The following is a 26,877-nucleotide window of genomic DNA, read 5'->3' on the forward strand; positions in this document are numbered from 1 at the left end:
GTCCTACTCAGTGGCAGATGGTGGGTTAAAGTAGTGGGGGACGCATAACATCTTTTTGGAAATTTACCAAAACCGGGGGAGGGTTAAAAAAAGAAAAAAATTGAGTTATTTAAATATTGGTTCAGAGGGATATAAACTGTTTTATTCATAATTAACTGTCCTCACCACTCGCATAATTTGCAGAAATATTTATAACAAAATTCATAATTCATTATAATCAGTGAACACTTCTAGAGAAACAATAATATATTAATTAACACCTAGAATATGGGCGTGGCACAATGTACATAACCTCTACTAATCACAAGATACTGTATTCACTTATTTGACTGGTCATAATATTATTGTGTTGACGTTGACAGTCAACAGATCGCGGTGCTCAGCACCCATTGTGGCAATAGTTAGAACTATTGTTTGGAAGAAGTCCCAAACGCCCTATATCTGTTGCATTATGACCTGATGTAGCGCTGTGATTGGTCAAAGTTTTCCATGTGGTTTTTATGGCAGTTTGAACTCATTTCTACTGAATCCCCGAGTACTACCTTTTGCAAAAACATGTTGCATCTATTATCACCCATCCTTTACTAGGGGTGTACAATGCATTGAAAAAATTTGATGCATTGAATTGCGATTCAATTCAATTCATGGAGGAGGTACGGTATATATTGAAACATATACTGTAACATTGACTCTCCGTATTCATATACAATACACTCCCGATTAACCAAGGTTGTTGGGACCGAGACTACCTCGGTTACCAAGAATCTCGGATAATATGGAGGTCACATCGATTTTGAGGTTAAGGTTACAGTACCTTATAATAAAGTCAAATATCTGTAAAATATATCTTTAAACAACACATAGCAAATGAAAATGACGAAAAACTACCGTTAGTTAAGACACCAGAGAAATAATCCTCAAGTATGATGACAACCTCAAGTATCATCCAGCCTACAGAAAAGTGAGACAAGATTCGTCTGTACAAAAATATTCAACACGATTTCAATAGAAATAAGAAGTATTGAAAAAGCCTTGGAAAAAAATTGGATTGTATAAAATATGTACATCAGCTCACCAACATCCATTACACAATTAAATTGTATCCAATGTCCAAAACCATGTTTATAAATTTAATTAAATAATTTAACATTAAACCCAAACAAAATTAACAACTTGCCAACTTGCATGAAAACCAGCTAGTCACTTGAATGAATGTCACTTTTGCCAACAGGGAAAAATAAAGCAAAGTCAGCAGCTATCTATTTATACTACAACTATTTTATTTAACTTATACTATTGGTTGACATTGATTTTCTTTTTGAGAAATAATTGTTGAATTTTTTAATAGAAAACCCCTGTACAATCCTTTGTTTGAAGCTCATAGCTTGTGATGTTCAGTTTAGATTATTTGAAGGATTTTGCAGAGATTTTCCATCACAAGCGCACAATTTTTATTTTGTGTTTGCATGCCTTCTATTTAAATTAATTGATGTTTTCTTACAAGATTTTATTGTTTTTTTGTTTTGACTACAATACAGTACTCGACATTTGTTTTGATTGCACTTTTCCCACATTTCCTGGGTTAGTGTACTAATCTTGTTATGTTTTAGGTGCTTTCTCACCTGAGAATTAAATTCCAGACCCTGTGAAACTGTGAAAAATTGTTCTTTTTACTAATTGTGATGGGAAACTGTCCCAATCATCCGTCAAATAACATGACCTGTTTAAAAGTTAATAGTTACATGGACTAACCTTGCAGGGCTGAATGTGAAGGCATTGATGTGGAAGGCTGTTGTAGGAGAGCCTCTGTTTCAGGCAGACTTCTGTTCAAAGTTTCTCTGGAAGAGTAAGGCGGAGGAGGCCCTTCTTTGGGGGGAGAACATATCACCTGATAATAACAGTTCAGAACTAATTGTACTTGAAAAATAATTAAAATGTTCCTAAGAACAACCAGATAAATACATTGGTCAGTAGTAATTTGTTTAAAAATGTAGTGTATTTCATATAGTACACCTTGCTGTATATAACTATTGTCAATGTATGTATCATGATGGCAGTGTTTGAGTGAATAAACCGTTGCCGTGGTCTGATCATCACGCCACCCTCAACCGACCAATCACAACACAGCCTGACCACGCTCCTATTTTCCCGGCTTTTCCTCAGAGTCTTCCAGCAGCTCCCGTTATGTGACCATCTCCGTGTTAGTCCCGCCCGAATCGGCAGCGGCAATTTATTACTGTAAAATTTGTATTTATTTACTCCATTTTCATTCTTAAACTACGGACATTCCAATTTGGCGACGAGGATGCCTTAAAGAGCCATTCCAATTTGGCGACGAGGCAGTGAGAATTCACGTAACCGGCAAGCGGAAGGGCTGTCGCGTGTGAACAATTAATTGTGCGACCAACAGTAGAAATTTAAGTACAGGGAGCGGCAAAATGATCTGACGGTTTTCTTTGCCGCCTTGTCGAGCGAATGAGTGGCGTAGGGTGGTGTGAATAGGGGCATTACAAAGCCAACGTGTGAACATTTTTAGTAGCCATGGAGCCGTGGGATAGTTGAGAAACATGTATTTGTAGTAGAAGTGTTTTTAAAAGTGGAAATTCCTGTGTAGCTGTTTAGTACACTTTTCAATATGGGTCCAAGGGGAAAAGTCCCAGCTCAAAAAAAATTTTGCTGTGAGTAGGTAACTTTAGAGCTACTAGTATAGCATTGAAAAAAGTCAACAGGCTGTCCAATGTCAGCTCGGACACCAGAGAGCGCCGAGAGAGTGAGATACGCTGTGGAAGTTAGTCCTCAGCAGCCTAAACGTAAATAAGCTGCAGCTCTGCACTTGTCTGGCCGCTCAGTAGAAGAGTATTAAAATACCATCTGCATTTTCATTCATACAAAATGGCAATCGTGCAACTGCAACAGTTGAAGCACAGTGGTTAAAGTTGTCATTATGAGTGACGAATCACACTTTCAATCACGCCACATAGTCTTTCTCACTCTCTTTAGTTTCACACCACGTAGTCAGATTTTAGTTTCAATGCTAAACTAGTAGCTCTAAAGTTACCCACCTACAGCAAAATGGCGTTTCGAGTTGGGACTTTCTTCATTGACCCACATTGAAACGTGTACTGAACAGCTACACAGGAATTGCCACTTTTAAAAACACTTCTACTACAAAGTCATGGTGCTCAGCTGTCCCACGGCTCCGTGGCTACTAAAAATGTTCACACGTTGGCTTTGTAACGCCTCTATTCCCAACACCCTACGCCAATCACTCACTTGACATGGCAGCAAAGAAAACCGTCAGGTCATTTTGCCGCTCCCGGTAGAATTTAAAACCAATCTGTCGGATTATTTGAGGGATAGGCTTGCGAGCGGTATCTGGAGTGACGACATCAAGAAACGGTTACTCGGCGAGGCGGAGCTGACTTTTGAAAAGGCGGTAACCATAGCAACCAATATGGAAATGGCGGAGCGAGGTGCAGCAGCGCTGATGTCGGGCATGCAGACAGCGCGGGGTCAACAGCAGACAACGCAACTTCACTACAACGCTGGGCGGAAGGGGCCGGCGGCGGCGGCGCACAACAGTGGCAGTGGCAGTCATGGAGGTCAACGTCAACACTACCTACAACAACAACAGAGCCAGAGCCGGTCAACCAACTACAGGAGGGAGGAGAGAGTGTCAAGTGGAAGTGATGTGAAGTGTTTTTGCTGTGGAAAGCTAGTGCATAGGGCCAATTTGTGCAGGTTCAAGTCATATAAGTGCAATAAATGTGGAAAGCTAGGGCATTTAGCGAAGGTTTGCCGAAGCCAGGACAGGGGTAAGCCACTTACATTTCATAATTCTAGTCATAAGAAATATAGTAAGCAGCAGTATGTTGATGAAAATGAAGATGGACATAATGAACAGACTACAGAGAGTGATTATAATTTAACTAATCTTTTTGCCTTAGATAATGATGAGAGTAATGTAGCAAATGATAGGGTAAGGCCTATTATGGTAAATTTGCAAGTTGAGAACAGGTCTTTGAATTTTGAAGTTGATAGTGGCGCTTGTGTAAGTGTCATTAATGAAAATTGTTACAAGGAGAATTTCAGCTCATTGGAGTTACAAAGTAAAAATTTAGTATTAAGTTCATATACTAATCAGCCTATTAAGCCACTTGGTAAATTGAGCGTAAGAGTTAAGTACAGAGATGTTATGAAAGAGTTAACCTTGTATGTGATTGCTAAGGGCGCGAATCCCTTGATGGGGAGAGATTGGATTCGAGATCTTGAGGTTGTAATTAAGATACCTAACGTAAGGAGCAACACGGTGTATGCTAACTCAGGTCAGAGTAAAGCTTTTTGTAATGTGATAGAAGGGGAGTCTAAAATCGTAAGTGAGTTGTATCAAAAGTTCCCGGAAGTATTTAGGAGTCGTCTGCTAAGCTTACAAGTAGTGTGGATTGCTAGATTAGCAAGTTCAAGTTATGGTTGAAAATTAGTATTTTTTGCTATTATCAAAGCTCTCAGTATGAATACAATCTTTAAGTGTGAGTTATAGAACATATTTTACCAACAAACTTGATTTTTTATTTAATAAAAACAGTAAATACTTACATTTCTGCAAAACTAGGTTATGCATGCTGGTTTTTAGTCAGAATCTAATTGATCAATCTGCAAGTTTTAATGTAGCATGGAACACTGTTAAATTAATATCTGTTACAACTTTGTCATCTATAATTTAAATTATTAATTAAATAACCATTTGATTGCTTCTCAATTCATGGTTTTGGGTTCGAGAATAGTGTTTTGTTAGAGCCTGTTTTCTGACATTAAGTCGTCTGCAGCACTGACAGTTCAAATTAGTCTGCAGCTGACATAGAGTTTCCTGTCATTCTTGGTTTCCATTAAGCTGTTCGGTTTCTCTAAAAGAAACATTGAATAAATATTCTCCCCAAAGCATTGGATTTTTGCATGCAATTTTTTCTACAATCAGTACAATGCAACATATAGTATTATATTGGTCATGCTCATCCAAGCTATTATATATATAAATATCCTTTTTAATACTTGCACGAATATATAAAAGATGGTTGATGTCAAAAAAAGGAACAGTTATTGTGGTAAATGCGGGAAAGGAGTTAAAAATGGTGCAATTTACTGCAATGGAAAATGTGACAGCTGGCTTCACCTAAAATGTATTGGTGTTTTGTATTCTACTGTGAGTAAACTATCCAGTGAGGAATTGAGCTCATGGAAGTGTCAAAGCTGCAAACAAAGTGAATGCTCACAGGAACTAGTACAAAATGCATCTATTTCTTTGGAAGAGGAAATGAGCAGATCTCTTTTACAAGAAAATGAGGAATTAAGACAAGAGCTGCATAACTCTAAACTCAATAAATCTGTTCTCGAAAGTGAGCTTGAGGATAGGTTGTGGGTTAAAGAAGAGCAACTAAAGGATATTCTAACGAATGCTAAGAAAAAAGAAGAAGAACTAATACTGGAGATCAAAGCGCTTGATTCCAAATTGAGTTCTCTAACAAAAATTAATGACCATATTACTCAAGAAGCTGATAAGGAAAGAGAAATTCTTAAAAATACTATTGAAAAAATGAAACAAGATCAACAGATGGACAAAGTCAAGTCTCATGATTACAGTCTTGACTCAAAAAACTGTATAGTTCAGTCTACTTTGAACAATGAATGGCTGACGGACGATGCTATAGACCTCTACTTTAAAACACTCTTACACAAGGGCTTGATAAATTCAGACACTTGCTTAATAAACCCTGCTGTATCACAGGCAATTAAATGTGCAGAAGATTTTTATCACATTGCCAATCCCTTACACCTGGAGGATAAACAGTTTATAATTGTTCCAGTAAATGATGCAGATGCAGCTTTAGAAGTAGCGGGTCAGCACTGGAGTCTGATGTTCTACGCAAAATGTAGTGACACCTTTTATTACTTCAACTCATTAGGACAAAAAAATGTTCAGCATGCAAAACGATTGTCGCTTAAATTACATAAATATTTTAATGCTCGAAAACCTCTAAACTTTAAAGTAATAGACATCCCTCAGCAAACAAATGGAAGTGACTGTGGTGTCTACGTTCTGTTAATAGTTGACCTGCTTGTAAAAGCCATTGAAAATGGAGACGTCACACGATGTCTAGACAGTACTTTCAAACAAGTGAAGATAAGTAAGTCAGAAGTTATATTAAAGCGTGCACTATTAGCATACCTTAGCTACAATGGGCAAAGCAATAAAGTTGACATGGTTGTTCTCAAGTCAATGCTTAAACAGTATCCTGCAGTTGAAATGAAGACTAAACCGCAAACTAACCATATCCCACATGGGGTAAGTAGCAATTTTGTACATAACAAGTCTCCTAACACTGAAAATCTGGTGGCAGCTGGTTGTAATTCATGGTCAGTTATACAAACTAAAAAGAAACAAAGCAATACTAACTGTGAAAAAAATGTTAAGAAGGCGGGAGGAGAATCTAACATTAAACAAGTAAATAAGTTTTCAATACTGGAGAAGTTATCAGATGACAATGATGGAGAGAAATGTACGACAAACAGCACTTACCAAACTAAGACAGCCAACAACAAACATAAGAAAAATCACCTCAAGCACAAGAAAAATCACCTCAAGCACAAGAACATAAAACTAGGATCGGATAGGAAATGTGCAAAACAACAGAAAACAAAATCTAATCTAAAAGTAACCTTCTGTTCTGACAGTCAGGGTAGGGACATACCAATAAAACTAACTGCTCTCAGTGGTGGTAAAGTGGATGCTTTCGGGTATGTCAGAGCAAACACCACTTTAACACAAGTTGTTGATTCTGCTTCGATTGTCAGTGACACCTCGCCTGTTATCTTTCTTGGAGGCAGTAATGACAGTCTTAAAGACTGTTTTAATGAAATATACCATAATTTAGAATCTAAACTTCAACTTCTGAGTTCTTCTAGGCCAGTTTTTATATGCACGATACCCCTGAGACATGACAAATCCGCAAAAAGTCCTGAAAATCTTAAACTCTTAACTGCTAATAATTATATCACTGAATTAGTAGACAGAATAAATAATGTCTATTTGATCAACTTAAATATTCTTCAGAGATCACACTTCACGTCACATGGCTTACATCTGAACAACCTAGGCAAAAGTGAAGTAGCTCACATAATCCTTAACACTATTTCATCTTGGTTGACAACACAAAATCATATAAACGATCTTTTAAATAATCACAACAGCATAAACATCATTGAATCAAATATGCATCATATAATAGACAGCTTGAAATCAAACCAGGAGGTGGCTTTTTCTCACTGCATATCAGGTGATTTCATAAATCCAAGAAATATGTCTGCTGGAGTTGCAGTTCCATTCAGAAAATTTTTTGGCAGGCCCAAAAAAACAGATATCCTCAACAATTATCTGACACTGCAAACTTATAAAAATGGAGCAGCTGTCTATGGACTGGTTACCAAAGCCACGTATAATGGGAAACCGGCAATATCAGATTATGATACAGCTTTTAGTAATCTGACGGACGATTTTAAACAAAGACAGTATAAAAGATTAATTTGTTCGCCCATGGGACTTGTGAGAGACTTGGTCCCTATTGAAAATTTTGCTAGCAATATTGTAAATTTTCAACTTGCAACAGGCGTTCCGGTTTCAGTGATAGTCCAAGAAGAGAAATCATCAAGAAATCTTTACAATAAACTGAGCTTTGATGCATTTAAAAATACACTCCATCAACAAATAAGGGAATACAAGAAGAGCACTCGAGAAGAAAAACTAAATGTTGAGGAAACACGTTCCATGGCATCAAGACCTCAGGCAAATATGTCCCAGCATGCTGTTGAAGAAGATGCCATAGCTAGCAACTCCAACCCAAGACCAGTGGAGTCAACGGCAGGTGCTATTGAGAAGCAGTTAGTGTCCAGTGAGTGTAAAAGCCAGTCTGTGCTCCCCCAACAGTGTTCTCCTCCTAAGCCTTCCAACACCTCTACTCCCTATTCAACCAAAATTGTAAATTTTTGTATTTCCAATACCCAAGCAACTGAATGTTCATCCCAAAATAGTTCATCCCAAAGTAATAGTAGTAGTGGTAATAGTAGTTTTAATTCACTAATGTCCAATGTTCCTGTTATAGGACAACCAGTAATTTCAAAAAACCTGCTATTGGCAATAGTCTCAGAGAAAACATGAAAACCACTTTCAAAGGTTGTCAATTAATGCACTATAATGTTAGAGGCATCAAAAATAAATTTGAGGAATTGTACACTATTATTAAGGATATTGACCAAATTAAGATAATCTGTTTAAATGAACACAAATTGAAAGAAAGTAACAAATCTATATTGAATAAATTACCTAATTTTACTTTAGCTGATGGGTATTTTAGGACAAAATCGGCTGGTGGTTCATGCATTCTAGTGCATGAAACAATCAATTTTATTGTGAGGCAAGATCTCAAGGAATTTAATGACGAATACTGTTTTGAATCCTCTTGTATAGAAATAATAGATTGTAAGATTATTGTTGTTTCCATATATAGAATACCAGGTAGTAGTGTTACACAGCTATTTTTATGTAAATTTAGATCTTTTCTGGAACTAATACAAAAAAAGGATTTCTCAAAGAAAATCATAGTAGCAGCTGATTTCAACATAGATATTTTAAAAAATGATAATGATACAAAAATGTTTGAGAACTTGTCTTGTAATTTTGGTCTGAAAATAAATTTTAGACAGCCAACTAGAGTATTTAAAACATCAAAAAAGTGTAAGCTATGATAAAAACGCAACCATAAATATTGATCTTGGCATGTCTGACCATAATGCATTATTTTTACAGTTGCCTAAAACCTTAAACTTGCCTGAAAGTGTATACAAAAGAATTCGCTTTTTTCCTATTAAAAAATTACCACTTTTTATTAATTCATTAAGTGACAATATCAAGTCTTTAGCTCTAGACAAATCTGTGAATGACAACTACAAATCTTTTTTATCTAGTTTTACACTTTCACTGAATGAAGTTTATCCTGTGAAATTAATTAAAGAAAAGAAAAACCAATGTAAGGAGAATTGGATTACTCAGGGTATAATGATTTCTTCAGAGACTAAAAGAAGATTACACCAATTGGCAAAAACATGTAGACAAAAATCATTTTTGAACTATGTTAAGAACTATAAAAGAATTTTCAAAAAGGTAGTTTTACAGGCTAAGAGATTGCATAATAGTAATTTTATTATTAAATCTTGTAACAAGAGTAAAGCTATGTGGGGAGTTGTTAAAAAAGAACTGGGCATTCAAGTAAAAACGGAGACTACTACTAAAATTGATGTTGGGGATAGGGTGATAAATGAACCCAAAGAAATTGCAGAATATCTTAATTTTCAATTTTCCAACATAAAGGAAATATTAAATGTGCCAAATGTCTCTTTCATCAATAACAAGTACATCAGTCAAAACTCTTTAGAATCAGACAATACAGATAAATTACAGTTTTTGGCTTTTACCAACAAATTTGAAGTTAAAAATGCTATCTTAAGTTTAAGTAATAGTAATTCTTGTGGTTGGGATGAGATTCCCACTAAATTATTGAAATGGACTGCTGACATTATTTCTGATATTATAGCTAGACTCATCAATCAATCATTTAGTGAGGGTGAATTTCCAGACTTGCTAAAATTGTCTGAAATCAGACCAATTTAAAAAAAAGGCAAACATAATAATAGTCAAAATTACAGACCAATTTCTTTACTCAGTAATATATCTAAAGTTTTTGAAAAAATTATTCATCTTAGAATTGCAAATTACCTAGAATGTAACTCAAAACTGTGTCAAGAGCAGTTTGGTTTTAGAAGAAATCTAAGCACACATAATGCTCTTTTTACTTATATTAGTAGTGTCCTTGAAGCTCTGGATCAGTCACAGTTGACTGCAGGAGTTTTCTGTGACTTATCCAGGGCTTTTGACTGTGTGAACCACAGGTTGCTGCTGATCAAATTGAAGAATATTGGCTTGGAGGGAATGGCACTAGAATTATTACGATCATACCTATTCAATCGAAAGCAGCGTACAATAGTAATAAAAAAATCAATAAAATATTATTCTAACTGGGCCAGCGTTACATATGGTGTTCCCCAAGGTTCCATACTTGGGCCTTTATTATTTATTATATTTATTAATGACTTGCCTAATTGCCTTTCCACAAATTCCTGTGCTTTCACTTTGTATGCTGATGACACAACTGCTCTTTTAAAAAGAAAAACACTAAGTGAACTTAAATTAACTTTTGACAGCACAATTAAAAAAATCAATGAATGGTTTGAGAGCCATGGCTTGAAATTAAATGAATGTAAAACTAACATTCTTCAATTTAAACTCAGAAACAGAGTTACAGACACCACAATCAGTAATACAAAAATTGTTAAGTTTTTAGGTCTAAATTTAGACTCAAAATTAAGTTGGTCTGATCACATTCATCATCTAAATAAAAAATTAAGGTCAACAAGGTATTCACTAAGTGTACTATCCAAGGTCACGCCGCTAGAAGTCTGCTTGACAGTATATCATGCGTATGTTCATTCTTTGCTGGCTTATGGCGTCACTCTATGGGGTAACTCTGCAGAGGCCAAGAAAGTGTTCACTTGCCAAAAGTCAATTCTCAGAACTATTTTTCACCAGAAGTCTAAAAACAGCTGTAAACCTTTTTTCAAAAAACATTCCATTTTAACATTACCTTCTCTTTATATATTTGAAATAGCAAAGTATGTTCATGCAAATTCCTTCTTTTTTGAAAAATATAAAATAAATCATAACTATCAAACGAGAAATAATAACAAAACTTTTCAATATCCCAAACATTCGCACACAAAATTTGAAACTGGGCCTCTTTACATGGGATTAAAAATCTACAATCATTTACCTAATTCATACAGAACTTTATCAAAACCAAATTTTACATATAAACTGAAAGAGACTTTGAGCCAAAAAGCGTATTACAAAATTCAGACGTTTTTTAAAGATAAATTGTAATAGTTTTTACTCTTGTCAGGGTATAATTAGATTAAGGAACCTAGATATAAATTGACCATGTACCAGCTTGGGAATTACTTTTGTAATTATTGTATCAGGCGTGATGTACAATAAAGCTTTGTCTATTGTCTATTGTCTATTTACAGACAAACTAGGATGTTATAAGGGCGAGTCGGCTAGGATAGTGTTAAAAGATAATGCAGTCCCTAGATTTCTGAAGCCTAGGCCAATTCCTTTTGCCCTAAAGACTAAAGAGTAAAGTAGAAGCAGAGATAGATCGATTAGTAGAGGAAGAAATCTTGTCACCGGTCAGTAACAGTGAATGGGGAAGTCCAGTTGTTCTGATTATTAAAAAGTCAGGAGAGTTACGTTTGTGTGCTGATTTTCGGGCTTCTTCACTAAATGATTCTTTGGTAATTGATAGACATCCAATACCTAGAATAGAAGATCTTTTTAACACCTTACAAAAGGGTAAAACCTTCTCTAAAATCGACCTATCTCAGGCTTATCAGCAAGTGAGTTTAGATGAGCAGTCAAGAAGGTTGTGTACCATAAGTACTACAAAAGGGCTTTTCATGTATAATAGAGTTCCCTATGGTGTGGCGTCAGCACCAGGTATTTTTCAAAGGATAATGGAAACCATTCTTGCGGGTATTCCAGGAGTAGTTTGTTTCCTGGATGATATTTTGATTACGGGTGAGAACAATGAGGTACATAAAGAGAGGTCAATTGAAGTGTGTAGTAAACTTAAAGCTAATGGTTTGACAGTAAGCAAGAAAAAGTGTGAGTTCTTTCGTAAATCGATTGAATATTTAGGGTATGTTTTGAGTGAGGAAGGTCTAAGCACCTCACCGTCTAAGATAAGTGCTATAGAGAAAGCTCCTATACCAACTGACGTGTCACAGCTAAAAGCATTTTTAGGCATGGTAAATTACTATGGCAAGTATGAACCCCATTTATCAACTATCGCAGCCCCTTTGTATAATTTGTTAAGAAAGGACAGTGTTTTTGAGTGGACAGCCACCTGTGATCAAGCATTTAAGCTAATCAAAAGTAAATTGGCGTCAGCACCAATATTAGCACATTACGATCCTAACTTACCTGTAAGCCTAGCTACTGATAGCTCTAGTTATGGTTTAGGGTGTGTACTAAGTCAGAGACAGAAAGACGGTTCAGAGAAACCGATTTGTTAAGCTTCACGTACATTGTCAAAAGCTGAGGTAGGCTATAGTGTCATAGACAAGGAAGCACTAGGTATTGTGTATGGGGTTAAAAAATTTAACCAATATTTGTATGGTAGGAAATTCGTCTTAATTACAGACCATAAGCCTTTGTTGTCCATTTTCGGACCTAAGAAAGGGTTGCCTGCGTACGCAGCCAGCAGACTTCAGCGCTACGCGCTCTTCCTAACTAATTACGATTTTGACATTAAGTACGTGAGGTCAGAGGCGAATGCCAACGCCGATTGCCTATCTAGATTGCCCTTAAATATAAGAGATTTTCCTTTTGAGTTAGACGATGTAAACTATGTTGGCACGTATTTGCAATACATTCAAGAAAATGACATTCCTGTTAATTTTAATAATGTAAGAGAAGAGACAAAAAGAGACATTGTGTTAAACAAAGTTTTAGGTTATGTTTTGTATGGCTGGCCAAACTACGCACCAAGTACTGACGAGAATCTAAAACCCTACTACCAGCGACAAAGTGAATTAGCTGTTGAGAACGGTATCATTATGTGGGGGCATAGAATAGTGGTACCTCAAAATTTACGGAAGTTGCTTTTGTCAGAATTACATTGTGGGCATCTCGGAATTGTTAAGATGAAAGCCATGGCCCGATCGTACTTTTGGTGGCCTGGTCTAGATGCGGATATAGAAAATCTAGCTAACAGCTGTTCACTCTGTCTGATGGTACGTCAGAGCCCAGCTAAGTGTAACTTACATGTGTGGGAACACCCCAAAAACGTATGGGAACGCCTACATGTTGCTCACAGGGGTGGTTGGAAGTAGAAGAAGTGAGCTCTACGGCAGCCAAACAAACTATTGCTAAGCTCAGACCACTATTTGCGAGATTTGCTCTTCCCCACCAAATAGTTTCTGATAACGGACCACCGTTTACTTCTTTTGAATTTAAAGATTTTTTGAAATCTAATGGAATCACACACACATTGACACCACCATTTCACCCAGCTACAAATGGTCTAGCCGAAAACTCTGTCAAAAATGTTAAGAAAAGAATTAAGCTAGCTACTATGAGTAACGACAGTGTAGATTTATCTTTGTGTAAGTTTTTGTTAGCTTATAGAAATTCTGTGCACTTAACCACCGACGAAACCCCTGCAAAATTGATGTTTAATAGACCATTAAGGTGTAGGTTAGATTTGATCAGGCCAAACCTACCACAATTTGTACATTGCCGACAGAGTAAACAGATTCAGAATTATGGCGGAAGTAAGACACGAGTGTTGTTTGAGGGTCAGCCAGTAATTGTTCGTGACTATAGGGGTAGAAGTAAGTTGATAGAAGGTGTAGTAGTTAGACAATTAAGTGCAGTGTCTTATTTGGTTAGGTTGAAAAATGATGTAATATGGAAGCGTCATATTGACCAAATAATAGGGGTAAACAGTATACCACCCACTTTTAGTATTAACAGAGAAGCGTCTATACCATTGTTGCCACCAGGTCTGTCAAGTGAGCAACGGCCAGTAGTAGTAGTGGGGGCATCAGCTGTTCCAGGCACACCGCCACAACAATCGCGTAGTCCAAAACAAAATACACCACACCGCGCGAGCGCTACTAGGCGGAAGTCTGACTTCATAGCAGACATTCCTACTCCACGTAGTATAGTAACAGCTGATAGTCCAAAACAAACGGTAGTAGATCGACGTTACCCTACTCGGGAACGTAAACCAACCGAGAAACTTAACTTGTAAAATATATGTACTAAAACCAAATGTTCTGGATATTGTTTTGAGTTATGATGTATTTATGTATGCTGTGTTTATTCATTGTTTTAACAGATTCTATATTCTTTTATTTGTGTGTTACAATTGATTTTTATTATTATTATGGTATAATTTTTGGTTTGAGTTGAATTTCAGATATTATAACGGTTCAGTAGTATTTTATTGATTTTATATTATGTGTGTAACTATTGTTGTGTTCTTTTACAATGCGTGATGAGTATTTTGCTGATAATTATCGTGTTATTTTTATGTTCTAATTCAAAACAGTTTTATCAACTTTATATATGATTTGATAGTCATCAAAGTTAAGGGGGAGGAAATGTAGTGTATTTCATATAGTACACCTTGCTGTATATAACTATTGTCAATGTATGTATCATGATGGCAGTGTTTGAGTGAATAAACCGTTGCCGTGGTCCGATCATCACGCCACCCTCAACCGACCAATCACAACACAGCCTGACCACGCTCCTATTTTCCCGGCTTTTCCTCAGAGTCTTCCAGCAGCTCCCGTTATGTGACCATCTCCGTGTTAGTCCCGCCCGTATCGGCCGCGGCAATTTATTACTGTAAAATGTGTATTTATTTACTCCATTTTCATTCTTAAACTACGGACATTCCAAAACACATAAAATTTCAGGTACAAAACATAAGAATTTTTTACATTCTTGCAAAGAACATTCCAAGAGCATTGCATTTAAATTCTTTTTTAGTGTGTATTTCAAAATCACTAGCATTAAAACAAAAATGTTGTAACTCTTGAGGGAACAGTCAAAACCCTGGTCTTGTAACTACTGTAGTGTCGAACTTTAATCAGAAAGAATGATCAGTTTATAGCCCAATAACAATGAGCATCTGAGTCCATATTGTGATAAAACAATTGTTTTTTAGATTTGAAGGGGAGCACTATGACCACTCAGCTAACCGGACAATCAAACTTATTTGGGAAGAATAATGATCCAAATCTTTGATCTGATTAAAAGGATTTTAATTATGTTTTACTAGGACTGTAGCCTTAGACCTTATGATTCCTTGTTTTAATGCAGTTCGACCTTAATATGCAGATTAACACACTATAAACTATATCCTGTACCCGTTGACAATGTAATTTCTCCAGTAACAAGTATTAAACAGGCTGTCACCATATAATAAGATTTGCATAGGTTCTGTATTTAAATTTATGTATAACATTGTACGGTCATGTATTTTCTGTTTTATTTAAAAAACTTGATGCGATGCAAATTAAGTTTTTATAACTGCATTATGGACCTAGTTTAGTTCATTGTCACGATCACCCGATAATGGTGGCATCTCAAAATGGCTGGTGGAAACTCAAAAATTTATTGGGTAAACAAGTTTTTTCCTCATTTTTGACCCTCAAAACACAAAATTTCCCAATTTCTCTCTAGACCTTTTTAAAGAGCTTAGAAAAAGAAATAATTTATTATATCAAAGTGTTTTTGTACGGTTATTGGTAACAGCGAAAATTTTTAAAAATTTAAATTTAAAATTCTAATGTTATTCTTATGGAGGATATTGTAAAATGTTGTAGTTTGCTTGTTATATTTTGATCAAACTTAGCATATTTATTTTATACTAAGCTATTAATATTTTACTAAAAAATACACTTTATTAGTTTCCTTGTAGCAGCAAACCTTGGTACTCATTAAAACTAATGTTATTTAAATAGATTTAATTTAAAATCAATTCAGGCAAATGGAAATTCGCTGAGTCAACAGGTTTGCTGCGGCGGGGGTATTTGTATTTGCTTTCGGTTCTTTTGCTTATGAATGATGTTGTCGATGACATTGCTACTATAGCCATTGTTGACGTATATATAATATATAGAATATAATAGGTACTCAATTTACTTTAATATAATAACTGTAATTATACAGTTTTCACTGTTTAAAATAATAAGATTTTTTCAATGGTTTATTAGTTTATTGATTTTCCGTGTCTGCCAACCTTCTGCTTATTTGACCTTGCCGTTGTCGGTTTAGGTTGTACTCTACTGAGATGTACTGTTAAAAATATCATAGACAAGACAATTAATAAACTTGATCTGTGTTTATCAAAATGGACAATCAATATTTACTAATAATTAAGGAACATATGTTGTAGGTATCAATTAATTATTCAGAAAGACCAAAGCAGGCAATAAATTATAACTATAACTAGAGGTGTGCGGATATCCGAAAAATCGGGTCGGATTCGGTTCGGTTCGGATATCCGTATCCGAACCGGGCCCAAATTTGATATCCGACACTATCCGTTATATATCCGACATTTTCGGATAGACAATATATTTTGACGTTTTGGACAGAAAACTAAATCTCCATAACCACCATTAGTTTCCCAGGACAAAATTACAGCAATACGTTTCCAACGACCTAACAGAAAACGACAAAGAAGCCGTATGATGCAATACCGATAACTAGTTTAGTCGTTATCGGCTGTTTTGCTTTACGATTAGATTCGTCTGGAACGAACAGACATAAAGCAGAAAAGAACTACCATGGTCAAATGAAAGTCAACTGGTGCTTGTCTCGCTCCTGATACTAGGGGCGCTGCGTAATAGTTTTTTTTTTACAGTACTGTTTCAAAGTAGAAAAATCTAGCCTACTACTGTGATGTTACGTAAACAATAGATTTAATGTTTCCCGAAAAAAAGTCAGAATAGAAACAATAGAAAGGCAACACAATAGAAGGGTGGGAGGGGTTGGGCAATGACCTCGAAAGGAGCGCGGGTAGTGAGTCAAGTAGGACCGGAAGGGGAAGGGGTGGGTAAGACCTTGAAGCTATATATAGACTTGCACTACTTCCCTAAACCTAAAGGACTGGCCGGCGAGTGGTATTCCAACCACAGGGCAAGATACGTTGCTTTTTGGGTATTCATTGCCCGGTTTGACTTTGGATTGTCTTACTGTGTAGAAACTTTGAATAATAAAAAATAAAGTTAGAACTAACCACGATTATTTAGCATTGATTGTGTACATATTAAATGATTAAACGGTACTTTCCTGTTAAAGGGAACATTCATTATTATCGATGATCTTTTTTCGATATATCGATTTTTTCCCTTTACGATACATTACAAATTGACAGCTGATATTTAGGCTAAAATATATCCTCCTATTATATGGAAAGTAATGAATCTGTTCTAAGCTAACCTAACATAACCAACCAAACTTGCTGTACCATTTAAAAATTCCGTTTGATAACAGAAAAGGCGAGTGGAGAATATTTAATGGAGTTTTTAAATGTTACAGCAAGTTTGGTTAGTTTTGTTAGGTTAGTTTAGAACAGTTTTATTTCAATATTTTTTTAATTTTTGTTTGTCGATTCTGGACTATTTATCGTAGTTGTCAGCTGATATGTTTCAATTTGTTAATATCGATATATCGAGAAAAAATCATCGATAATAATGAATGTTCCCTTTAACAGGAAAGTACCGATTAAACTATAGGGACCATGGATATATACAAACTTTTGTCGTGATTTTAATTTCAACATCAAAATACAATATTGTACAATCGTGATATTTTAGGTCATTGACCTTTATTATGCATCCGGTATTGTTGTTTCAGAAGAGAAGCACGTTGATAAATTATAAATTGATATTCCCGTAGTTAAAAAGAATTATTTTATAAACCTATAAAACAAAATCATAAAATCTTACATAAAGATAACAATAACGGAAATTGTAAAAAGGGTATAAAGATAACAACGTCGGTATTCTTTCTCTTTGTTCTTCTATTTCTTGGGTTTCCCTTCATCACGCATTCAACAAGTTGCCATTATTACTTATCACCCATATCGTTATCAGCTTTTGTGACATAGCGCACAGCAGGGGGGTAAAACTTGACGAAAATCGGTTAATTTTTACCTATTATTTAATTACCAATGAATGTACTACTTTATTGGTATTTGGTACTGTATTAATAATCGGTCAAAATGGCCGATTTTTGTCAAATTTTACACCAAATTTATTGAAATTTCAAGGTGAATATTAATAAAACAATTATTACCAAATATTTGTATTCATTTAAAAGATTGATTTGTGGTATTGGGTTCCCCGCTGAGTGCAGCCGAGCGGCACTAATGAGGGTCGGACCTTCTTGGGGGTGAACAATAGACGGCTTATCAGACCCTCCCCTCCCCCGTGGTCTGGAGAAAGCTTGTAAACAAACTATTGCACAAGCGTGACTTGACATTGGGCTGCTTCAACTATAATTTTGTCAAATGAACTGTGATGTTTCAAAATCAAAAACAATAATTTGGGACCATACTGCTTAACAATAATAGACTGCAATTATTGTTGAACATACAATCCATTTTTAACAAACTAAGATTATACGATTCAAATACAATTATAAAAATTATCTTGGTATTTTACTTGGGGTAAAGTTATGTAGGCTAGTGTAATTCTCAGTTCATCAAGGTTCTACTGAATTATGTTTGACAGTGAATAAGTGTAGAATGCAATTTATTAATTCAGGGATACACACCTTTTACACAGTTATAAAGTCTAATTTAATTGCCCAACATCAAATCGTGAGCTAGAGCCCATCTTAGTGCATTAGTGATGTTTTCTAAACTTGGCAAACCTGCAAAATGCCACTTAAGGCCAATAATCCGTTCCAAAAACGTAAGGAAATACAATGTGAAAATAAACTTGAGATCGAACTCCTTGGCTTGTGAGACCCAGGAAACAAGATAAAACATAACCTCAAGTAAACAAGCCCAAACGTTTGACATCAGTCCTACTGAGCTAAGGTGTTGTGTGGAGATTTCGGCTGCAAGTGTACTTAATTCAAGCAACCCACTTTTGAAAATAAATGTTGTGAATTGTGATTTTCAAGAGAGAGAAAACTGTGGACTTGGCTAATTTGAAATTCTATAGTTCAAAATCGTCATTTAAGTTTATTTACACAGCTTTACATTGTTTTATAGGTTAAAAATACATATGCAGCTTATTATTAACCGCGCCGAACTATCCGAATCCGAAAATATCCGAATCCGAACCTCCCAATATCCGATCCGAACCGAGCCTCAACTATCCGATCCGAATCCGATCCTAAATGAAATTTCACTATCCGCACACCTCTAACTATAACATGTGCTGACCTCGCAATATGGCGGAGGATCTATTGTGTGACCCACAATCTGCACTCCATTGTTGATGTTATAGGTCACCAGAAACCCTGGAGGGGCAAGGTCACGATCCACAACACAGCCTCGGTTCAGATAAACGTCCAAGTCATACATCGGTGTGTTCTGGATAAACAAATAACAGTATAACATCAATACAAAATACAACATAGTTAGTTATACTACTAAGAATCTGGAGCCTGTCCAGTTAAATGTGTTTGTAAAATCCATATCTCTGTTAGTTCAAATTGATTCAAAACAGTTAACAATTCGCTATTGATAATTTTTACAAATAGAACCAATAGTATCATTTACTATTCTTTCAAGTTAAGCTAAATTAATCCAATAAAAAGGTTGGAAAAATGTGTTGTACTGGTGAATTATCAGTGGTTTTTTTTTTCAGGTAACTAGCGCTTTTCAATTAACAGGGTTAGTATTATCAAGCTGAATACCAAGTTGATAAGAACAGTTTTCTTCATCTGTGATGTAGTGAAGAGTCCTCAAAGCACATATAAAGGCAAGGAAAAACAGACATTTTTAATCAAACTTTGTCAAATATAAAAAATAAATATGAATGTGTGGAGTTGCTAGCAGGTGTGAATCATGATGGTGGGTTTGTTTAGTGTCCATGTCTGCATTTGTAAGAAACGACCCATCAAAACAGCATTGATAAAGAAAATTTTTCCTGTTAACTTGTTAATTAGCTTGATACCAAACCCGTAGGTTCAAAACCAGTGGTCACCCATTAAAAATATCCCCCTCCCACACGTATTAAACCTGCAGACTAAGCAAACGCAAATTGTGTGATTGCTTTTTTACTCAAATATTTTCTTAAACATGTACAATTTATTACCCATTTAAAAAAAAAAAAGTTTAAAAGAGTAGCCTACTTGGGTTTGCTGCTACAGGGAAGGAAAAAAGATTTTTTGTGAAATGTTAATAGAACCGGTTTATTCTATCTGTAATCTTTAATCATACTACAACTTTTTCTTAAGTTTGACATGATGGCTGTAATGGAAATTCAGCATTCCAAGAGTAAAGCATAAAAAATTGGGAAAACCCAATTTTTGACAAATTTAAAAATCTCTCCCTGTTCCCATGACCTGATATTTGCCGCCCTACACACTCCGTGTCAAATTTCATCAAAATCAGACAAAAATTACTCGAGTTATAGTGTTCACAGACATATATTTATGCACATTTTTTAAATAGTTTTTTTTGCCCCTGGTGACATCAAAAAGAAAAAAAAAATCTGATCCTGGGTCTAGGTCTTACCGTGCGAACTATAGTACCGGTAAAAACTTTTTCCCTATAGACAAATCTGGATGAGGTGAAATGAATGTGGCCCCCATAGGAGTGAGATTGATTTTAAGAGGAACTGTGGAGTGATAAAAGATTATTAAAAGGCCTTGTCGTAGAACATACTCCAGAATAATTGGAGCAGAAGAGGATATAAATGTATGCATTTGCATTTATATTTCGTCACTGACCACTTTGTTGATCACAAAGATAGGGAGCGATCATTTAATGACTGACTGCCTTCAATGTGTGACTAACACTTAACTTAAGAATAAGAACAGTGTGAAGTGTCGTTTGTCCCAAATCCTTGTCTATCTTTGGGATGATCTGGAAAACTCACCTGAGAAAGTTGAGATGTCTGTGAAGGGTTTGTCGGGCACTGCGACATCAGAGAACGCTTCATGTGGACTCGACAAATAGCAATCACCAACACAGTCATGACAATCATGAACACCAAAACACACCCTACAACAACAACAGTGTTTAGTAAATAATGTGTCCCAGTCTTTCATTAACATTAGTACTGTACTATGATTAATACATATTGGAAAAGAAGCTCAGTTCTTAGAACTGAAAACAACACCAACATCCGTTCGAAATTCAACTGAACAAACATCCTGTCCCACGGCATGACTGCTTTCAGCAACTATGCATCCGCTCGTCAAAGGGAGAGGGAAGACAATCTGAGATGCATGCACTTTTTGACAGCCAACCATCAAGTCCAAGTGGACTGTCTTAACCAATCAGAGCCGAAGACATTGAAAATCAGAAAATAAACTCCTTGATTCATCAAGACAGTCTCGTAAAAACCATCGAATCGTTTGCTTGTGTCTTAAAGTCCTGGTTCAGTCACGAGTGTATGTGACAGTGTTTCTCATATGGCTTGTTGCCTATAAAAGCAGATTAAATTGTATTATTGTAGTGACCAATAGGGAATTCCATTACTTTTTAAGTTTATTATCTCAAAGTATATTGTGTAAATTTACCAAATCAAGTTGATTAACCTTTCTTTAAAAAAATTGAAGGATTTTCTTTAAAAAAATTCAAAATATATATGACATGTCTTAATTAATTGTGTTGTATCTTTTTCGGTAGGTAGCTGCTCTCGCCAATTCAAAAATGAGAAATGACTATTCAAAATTCAACAATTCAAAATAATAACACAATTATTCATAAGTAAACATTTAAATTGTATTTAGTTAAAAGGCAATCGCCCTTCTTCAATTGACTTTTTTAATTCACAAATTGTTTTAGTTTAACATTAGTCCTGGTCATTTACCTTAGTTAAGTAGCAATTATTTTTGTTAAGCTTTTGTACGTTTTAAAGTCATTTGGAAAATTAGTTAGTAGTAATTTTTTGAAGTTCTTTCAGTAAAATTTCTTATTTTTATAGAAGCCTTTTATTTTTGATCCATATAGGTACCACCCCTACATTCACAGTTGTATTACAATGTGGGTACTAATGAGAGACTTGAAGATTTACTACACTAGGACTAGAGGCTGCTTGATAAACCTCAACTAGACTCAATTCTACGTTCACTGAGCAATGAGCAGTTGAGGTTTTGTGGGAAATAGTCGTGCTATCAAGATTAGATAATGTTTATGCTATGCAGGTTGCATTTACTGTCCCCACTACCCTCATGAAGGCACTGATATTATACTTGTTTGTACACATTTATGCTTTTAATCAAGTTAAATTGATATTCTGACTTGTATATTGATATTTTGTAAAAATTAGTTGTAAAAGCGTAAAAAGACTGTTTTGAGGGTTCTACAGTTTTTAGGACAACTAATCACTAGCATCTCCAAAACTGTATTTAAACCTTAGGAGACCAACTTTTACTTAAGTAATTATGTGAAATGTATCTGACAAACTTAAGGTCAGCAGGATTTGAAAATTGAATAATTATCAATGTATTAATTATTGAATCAGTTCATTAAGAATTCAAATGTCAAATTCAAATAAAAATACTATCATTGCTATCCAACTATAAGGGCAACTGATTCCTCCTGAAATCCAAGTTCTCACTTATTAAGTATAAATGCTTACATTAATATAAGTTGCATTTTAAAATATCTTCAAATTTGATTTCAATAAGTTAAATAAAATCAATACACAGTATTGTTTTGAGGTGCACAAACTTTTCATATTGAATGTAAAACAAACTTTACCATTTCAAACTTCAAATAAAGTAGAAGTAAAGCAATTGATTTTATATGATTCTAACTACTCAGTCAACTTTAGTACTGCTTGTAAATGAAGTCAAATGTCATGGATTTAACTTCAATGCAATACTGTTACAATTGACACATTATTAAGTGAAAACAATACATTAATATAAAGATCAAAAGAAAATAATTAAGACAATGAATAGAGGGTGACAAAGCTTTGCTTTAAGCACTAGTAATCAGTGCCGGATTTAGAGTACTTGCGGCCCTAGGCCAATTTACTTGAGCGGCCCTCCCCCTGTGATGGAAATTCCTTGCGATCGCGGAAGTAATCATGAATATCTCCTATGCATCAAGGGGTCATCATCATCGACACCCGTGATCGTGGATGAAATCGTGGACATCTCTCCTAAACCAAGTCAAAGCCATCATTGGTATCCGTGACCACGGCAAAATCTTTAACATCCCCTGCAGGCTGCAACAAAGGGACATCATCCTCAACACTCGCGACCGCGGCAAAATCATGATCATATCCCGTGAGCTGTGACCTTGTGGACATCATCACCGTCACCCGCAACCTCAGTAAAATCGTGAAAATCTCCCGCGGGCCGCAATCACGGGAACATCCTTTAAAATATATTTCCTTTAAGCTGTGTATAAAGAGTGAAAAAAAATAAAAAGTTAGTACTTACCAATAACAGTATAGATGGTTGTTTGGATAAAAGTCATATCTGTCATATGAGGTTGATTTCCAAAGTAGTTTCTCTCATCCACATATGCTGAAAAGGTGGATAAATATAATTTACACTAATCAAAATACTGATTAGTTCAAATAACTGGCATTACTAGATGAATGCAATTTAACGTATATCCAACTATTTACGTCAAGACCCAGTATATCTTGCCATAGATATATATAGCATACAGCTTTTGTGTAAAGGATTCTCCAAAAAGAAACATGTCCTTTAATGTTCTCTACTTAGGTAGACCTTAGGAAGAACCCAACAACTGGACAAACATATTATAATATAACTAAAAGCTATTGGAGATATGCAGAGTAAACCTGGGCTTTCAGGACAGAATCTTTCTTGTGCTCTACCTCTTGCTTTTACATTAGACCATCCTCTTGTATATTTAAGAGGCAATGTAGTATAGTGATACAAAAGAGTCTTCATCTCTTGCACCCAATTCACTACTCGATTTATGAAAGTTTTGTTGGGTCTCTTTTGTCTACAGTAGTTGCAGTATTTTTACACTCAAAACTAGGAATAATAATCGGGTTTACAATTAATCCGACCAAATTTCCTGACCAAATTTGAGGCATAGTAATCGACGTAAGTTAATCTATTTTTAATGCTAATACTCAAAGATAGTATTGAGAATTGGTATCAGGAAAAAGACTTGAACTGAATGAAGTTATGAAACACAGTTTCATCTAAGTCCATCAAGATGAATCTTAAAAGCAAAAGCGAGATTTCTTGAACACTGAACAACTGTTCTTTGTGTTTATGACATTGGAAATACCTAATAAGTTAAACTTTATTTTCTACACTATCATCACATTATGAGTATTTTTACCTTTTTGGTAGCCTAAGGTGTCCAAAATTCTTATCTCCTGCGAGACGCGTTTCGCATTAATTACAATGCATCTTCAGTCGCTGTCATTGTCAGGTCTCAACATTGCCCACAGAAGTGGTTGTCACAGTTTACAAAACATATAACACAGTTCACGAAACACATATTTATAAACAGTTTTACAACCATGGTCACACACGTACTGTACATCAAGCGAGCGGGAGAAGACACGCGATACCGCACAAGGTTGTAGGCCTACTGGTCATTCCTCCCTTATCTTGTCTTAATCAGCTGTTGTGTTATCCGTGGTAACCTCTTCCCCCTCTAGTCTACTGTACAGACGATAGGTAACTTTATCAGAAAAGTCTTCTTTAACATTTAATAAGCAATGTTTACCCATTGAAGTGACCTTTTTGAAAATAAAATACTCCTCCCATATTTTTGACCTTTGAGCGTTATCACAGGCTTTTAACGCTCAAAGGTCGAAAATATGGGAGGAGTATTTTAGGAGGAGTAAGATAAGGAGGAATGACCAGTAGGCCTACAACCTTGTGCGGTATCGCGTGTCTTCTCCCGCTCGCTTGATGTACAGTACGTGTGTGACCATGGTTGTAAAACTGTATATAAATATGTGTTTCGTGAACTGTGTTATATGTTTTGTAAACTGTGACAACCACTTCTGTGGGCAATGTTGAGACCTGACAATGACAGCGACTGAAGATGCATTGTAATTAATGCGAAACGCGTCTCGCAGGAGATAAGAATTTTGGACACCTTAGGCTACCAAAAAGGTAAAAATACTCATAATAAATAGGTGTCTAGGCTAATATCTACAATCATCACATTGTTATCTATGTGGCAGCATGTACAAAAAATGTTCAATAATTTTTACTCTGTCCATTTTTAGTCTTAGAAGTAATAAGATCAAGTTAGAGGAGGATATTACGTTTGAAAAATATGGGTGGACAGCACGAGAGGGGTTCCCTAGTACAGTTGGGGTCCACTCTGATGTTACAGCACCAAGTTTTGGGAATACAACGTACAATAGAAGTAAGAGGATCTTCACATTGCACTTTGTCACTGCACGGAGAGACACCTGTAAAAATAATGTTAGTTATAGTTGTAACATGTACGAGAGCGGTTTTTTAAGTAAGAACCGTTTTTACTTATAAGTTGTTCGCTCTTGTACGTCACAACAAGTCTCCTCCCTACTTATTGGCATAACTTTTGAACAGAACAGCACAATTCCCAGCTCTGTAGCTGACATGTACACTTTGCAACAAACAAGCGAACTAAGGATTTATGAGCAAAAACGCCACTTACTTAAAAAATTAACCCGCGTAAACATTTAATACGCTACATACAAACATTGTTCTGAATAAGGTTTTATAAAGAGTTACTCACACATACCATGGATTACACGTGTCTAGGTGTGAAGATGTGCAAACTAGTTTTATATATTAGACGCAAGCCATAAACTCAAAAAAACATGAAAAATATTTCTATTACATTTCTAATTTCAGTTTTAGAAAGTCCAGCTGTTTCATTTGCTTGTCTACTAAAACCAAATCTAAGAGCCCAAAATAGGTTAATTATATGTGTAGAAATCAGATGGTAATGTCAGAATTTATTTTAGTTCTCATCGGTGTTTCTTTATTGCAGATTGTGATATGGACACAACTATGGGTGGATTTTAAAATGCAAACATAAATTATTTATGAGTATAATTTGTTTGGTTTTAAAATATTTGAATAAGTATATAGGGGGTACAGAAAAATAACCAGACTAGCGCTGCAGTTTTAGTGAAATTCACTTCCAGTTCAGTACTGCTGCTACTGTCGAGCTGGCAGGTTGTGTTCGTCTATGGTGACCGTCTTTTTGTGCCATTTTCTTGTGTTTAGTTTTTTGCGATGGCAAGTAAAAGTGAAAAACGTGAGGCTATAAAGTTTTGTTTTCTACTGGTTAAAATGCAGCTGAAACTGTTTTAATGTTGAAAACGGCTTACAAAGATGAGATTATAAAAAAACTCCAGTGTATAGGTGGTTAATTATTTAAAAATTGCGAACTGCCCATTGAAGACAAACTTCGTCCTGGTTGTCCATCATCTGCCCGAAACGAAGAAAATGTGGAAACATTTTGGAATCTGGTGCTCAAAGACTGTTGACGGAAAATTGATCAATTAGCAGAGATAAATCGGTTATCTTGGAGCTTGGTTCAACTCATTTTAACAGAAGATCTGGGAATGAAAAGAGCTGCTGCAAAGTTTGTTCCTCAGGCTCTGGTTCACAACAAAAAAGATAGAGATAGGAAACATGTCAAGCTTAGAAACAGTAGCTTTGAACTGACACGATGTTTTCTGTCAAAGATAATTACTAGTGATGAGTAGTGGCAATATGGTCGCGACCCAGATACAAAGCAACAGTCAAGCCAATGGAAGACCCCCTCCTCCCCGTCACACCGTGCCAAAAAAATGTTGTCAGGTCAATTCAAACACCAAAAGAATGCTGATTTGTTTCTTTTATGCCAAAGCATCGGCATTGTACACTCGGAGTTTGTTCCCAAGGTCAGATTGAGAATAAGACTTTCTAATTAGAAGTTTTACAAAGATTGTGCAGCAATGTTCGACAAAATTTACCCTATCTGTGGCAGACAGGAGTCTGGTTCTTCC

At 35.6% G+C, this 26,877-nt stretch overlaps 1 protein-coding gene across 2 annotated transcripts in view; it reads right to left on the reverse strand.

Annotated features, from left to right (window-relative positions):
- Positions 1 to 26,877, reverse strand: part of LOC128997856 (low-density lipoprotein receptor class A domain-containing protein 3-like) — a 48,140-nt gene that overhangs the window by 4,446 nt on the left and 16,817 nt on the right. For both annotated transcript variants that reach the window (XM_054423626.1, XM_054423625.1), the window contains exons 5-9: positions 25,156 to 25,305; positions 23,327 to 23,413; positions 20,806 to 20,930; positions 19,143 to 19,292; positions 1,753 to 1,888 (exon numbers count right to left, since the gene is read on the reverse strand). In XM_054423626.1, coding sequence (XP_054279601.1) covers positions 1,753 to 1,888; positions 19,143 to 19,292; positions 20,806 to 20,930; positions 23,327 to 23,413; positions 25,156 to 25,305 — 648 coding nt within the window. The remainder of the gene's footprint in view (positions 1 to 1,752; positions 1,889 to 19,142; positions 19,293 to 20,805; positions 20,931 to 23,326; positions 23,414 to 25,155; positions 25,306 to 26,877) is intronic.

The sequence above is a fragment of the Macrosteles quadrilineatus genome, unplaced genomic scaffold, assembly GCF_028750875.1.
Source record: "Macrosteles quadrilineatus isolate MER2022 unplaced genomic scaffold, UCM_ALF_1.0 Scaffold_7__1_contigs__length_78375512, whole genome shotgun sequence".
Lineage (NCBI taxonomy): Eukaryota > Metazoa > Arthropoda > Insecta > Hemiptera > Cicadellidae > Macrosteles > Macrosteles quadrilineatus.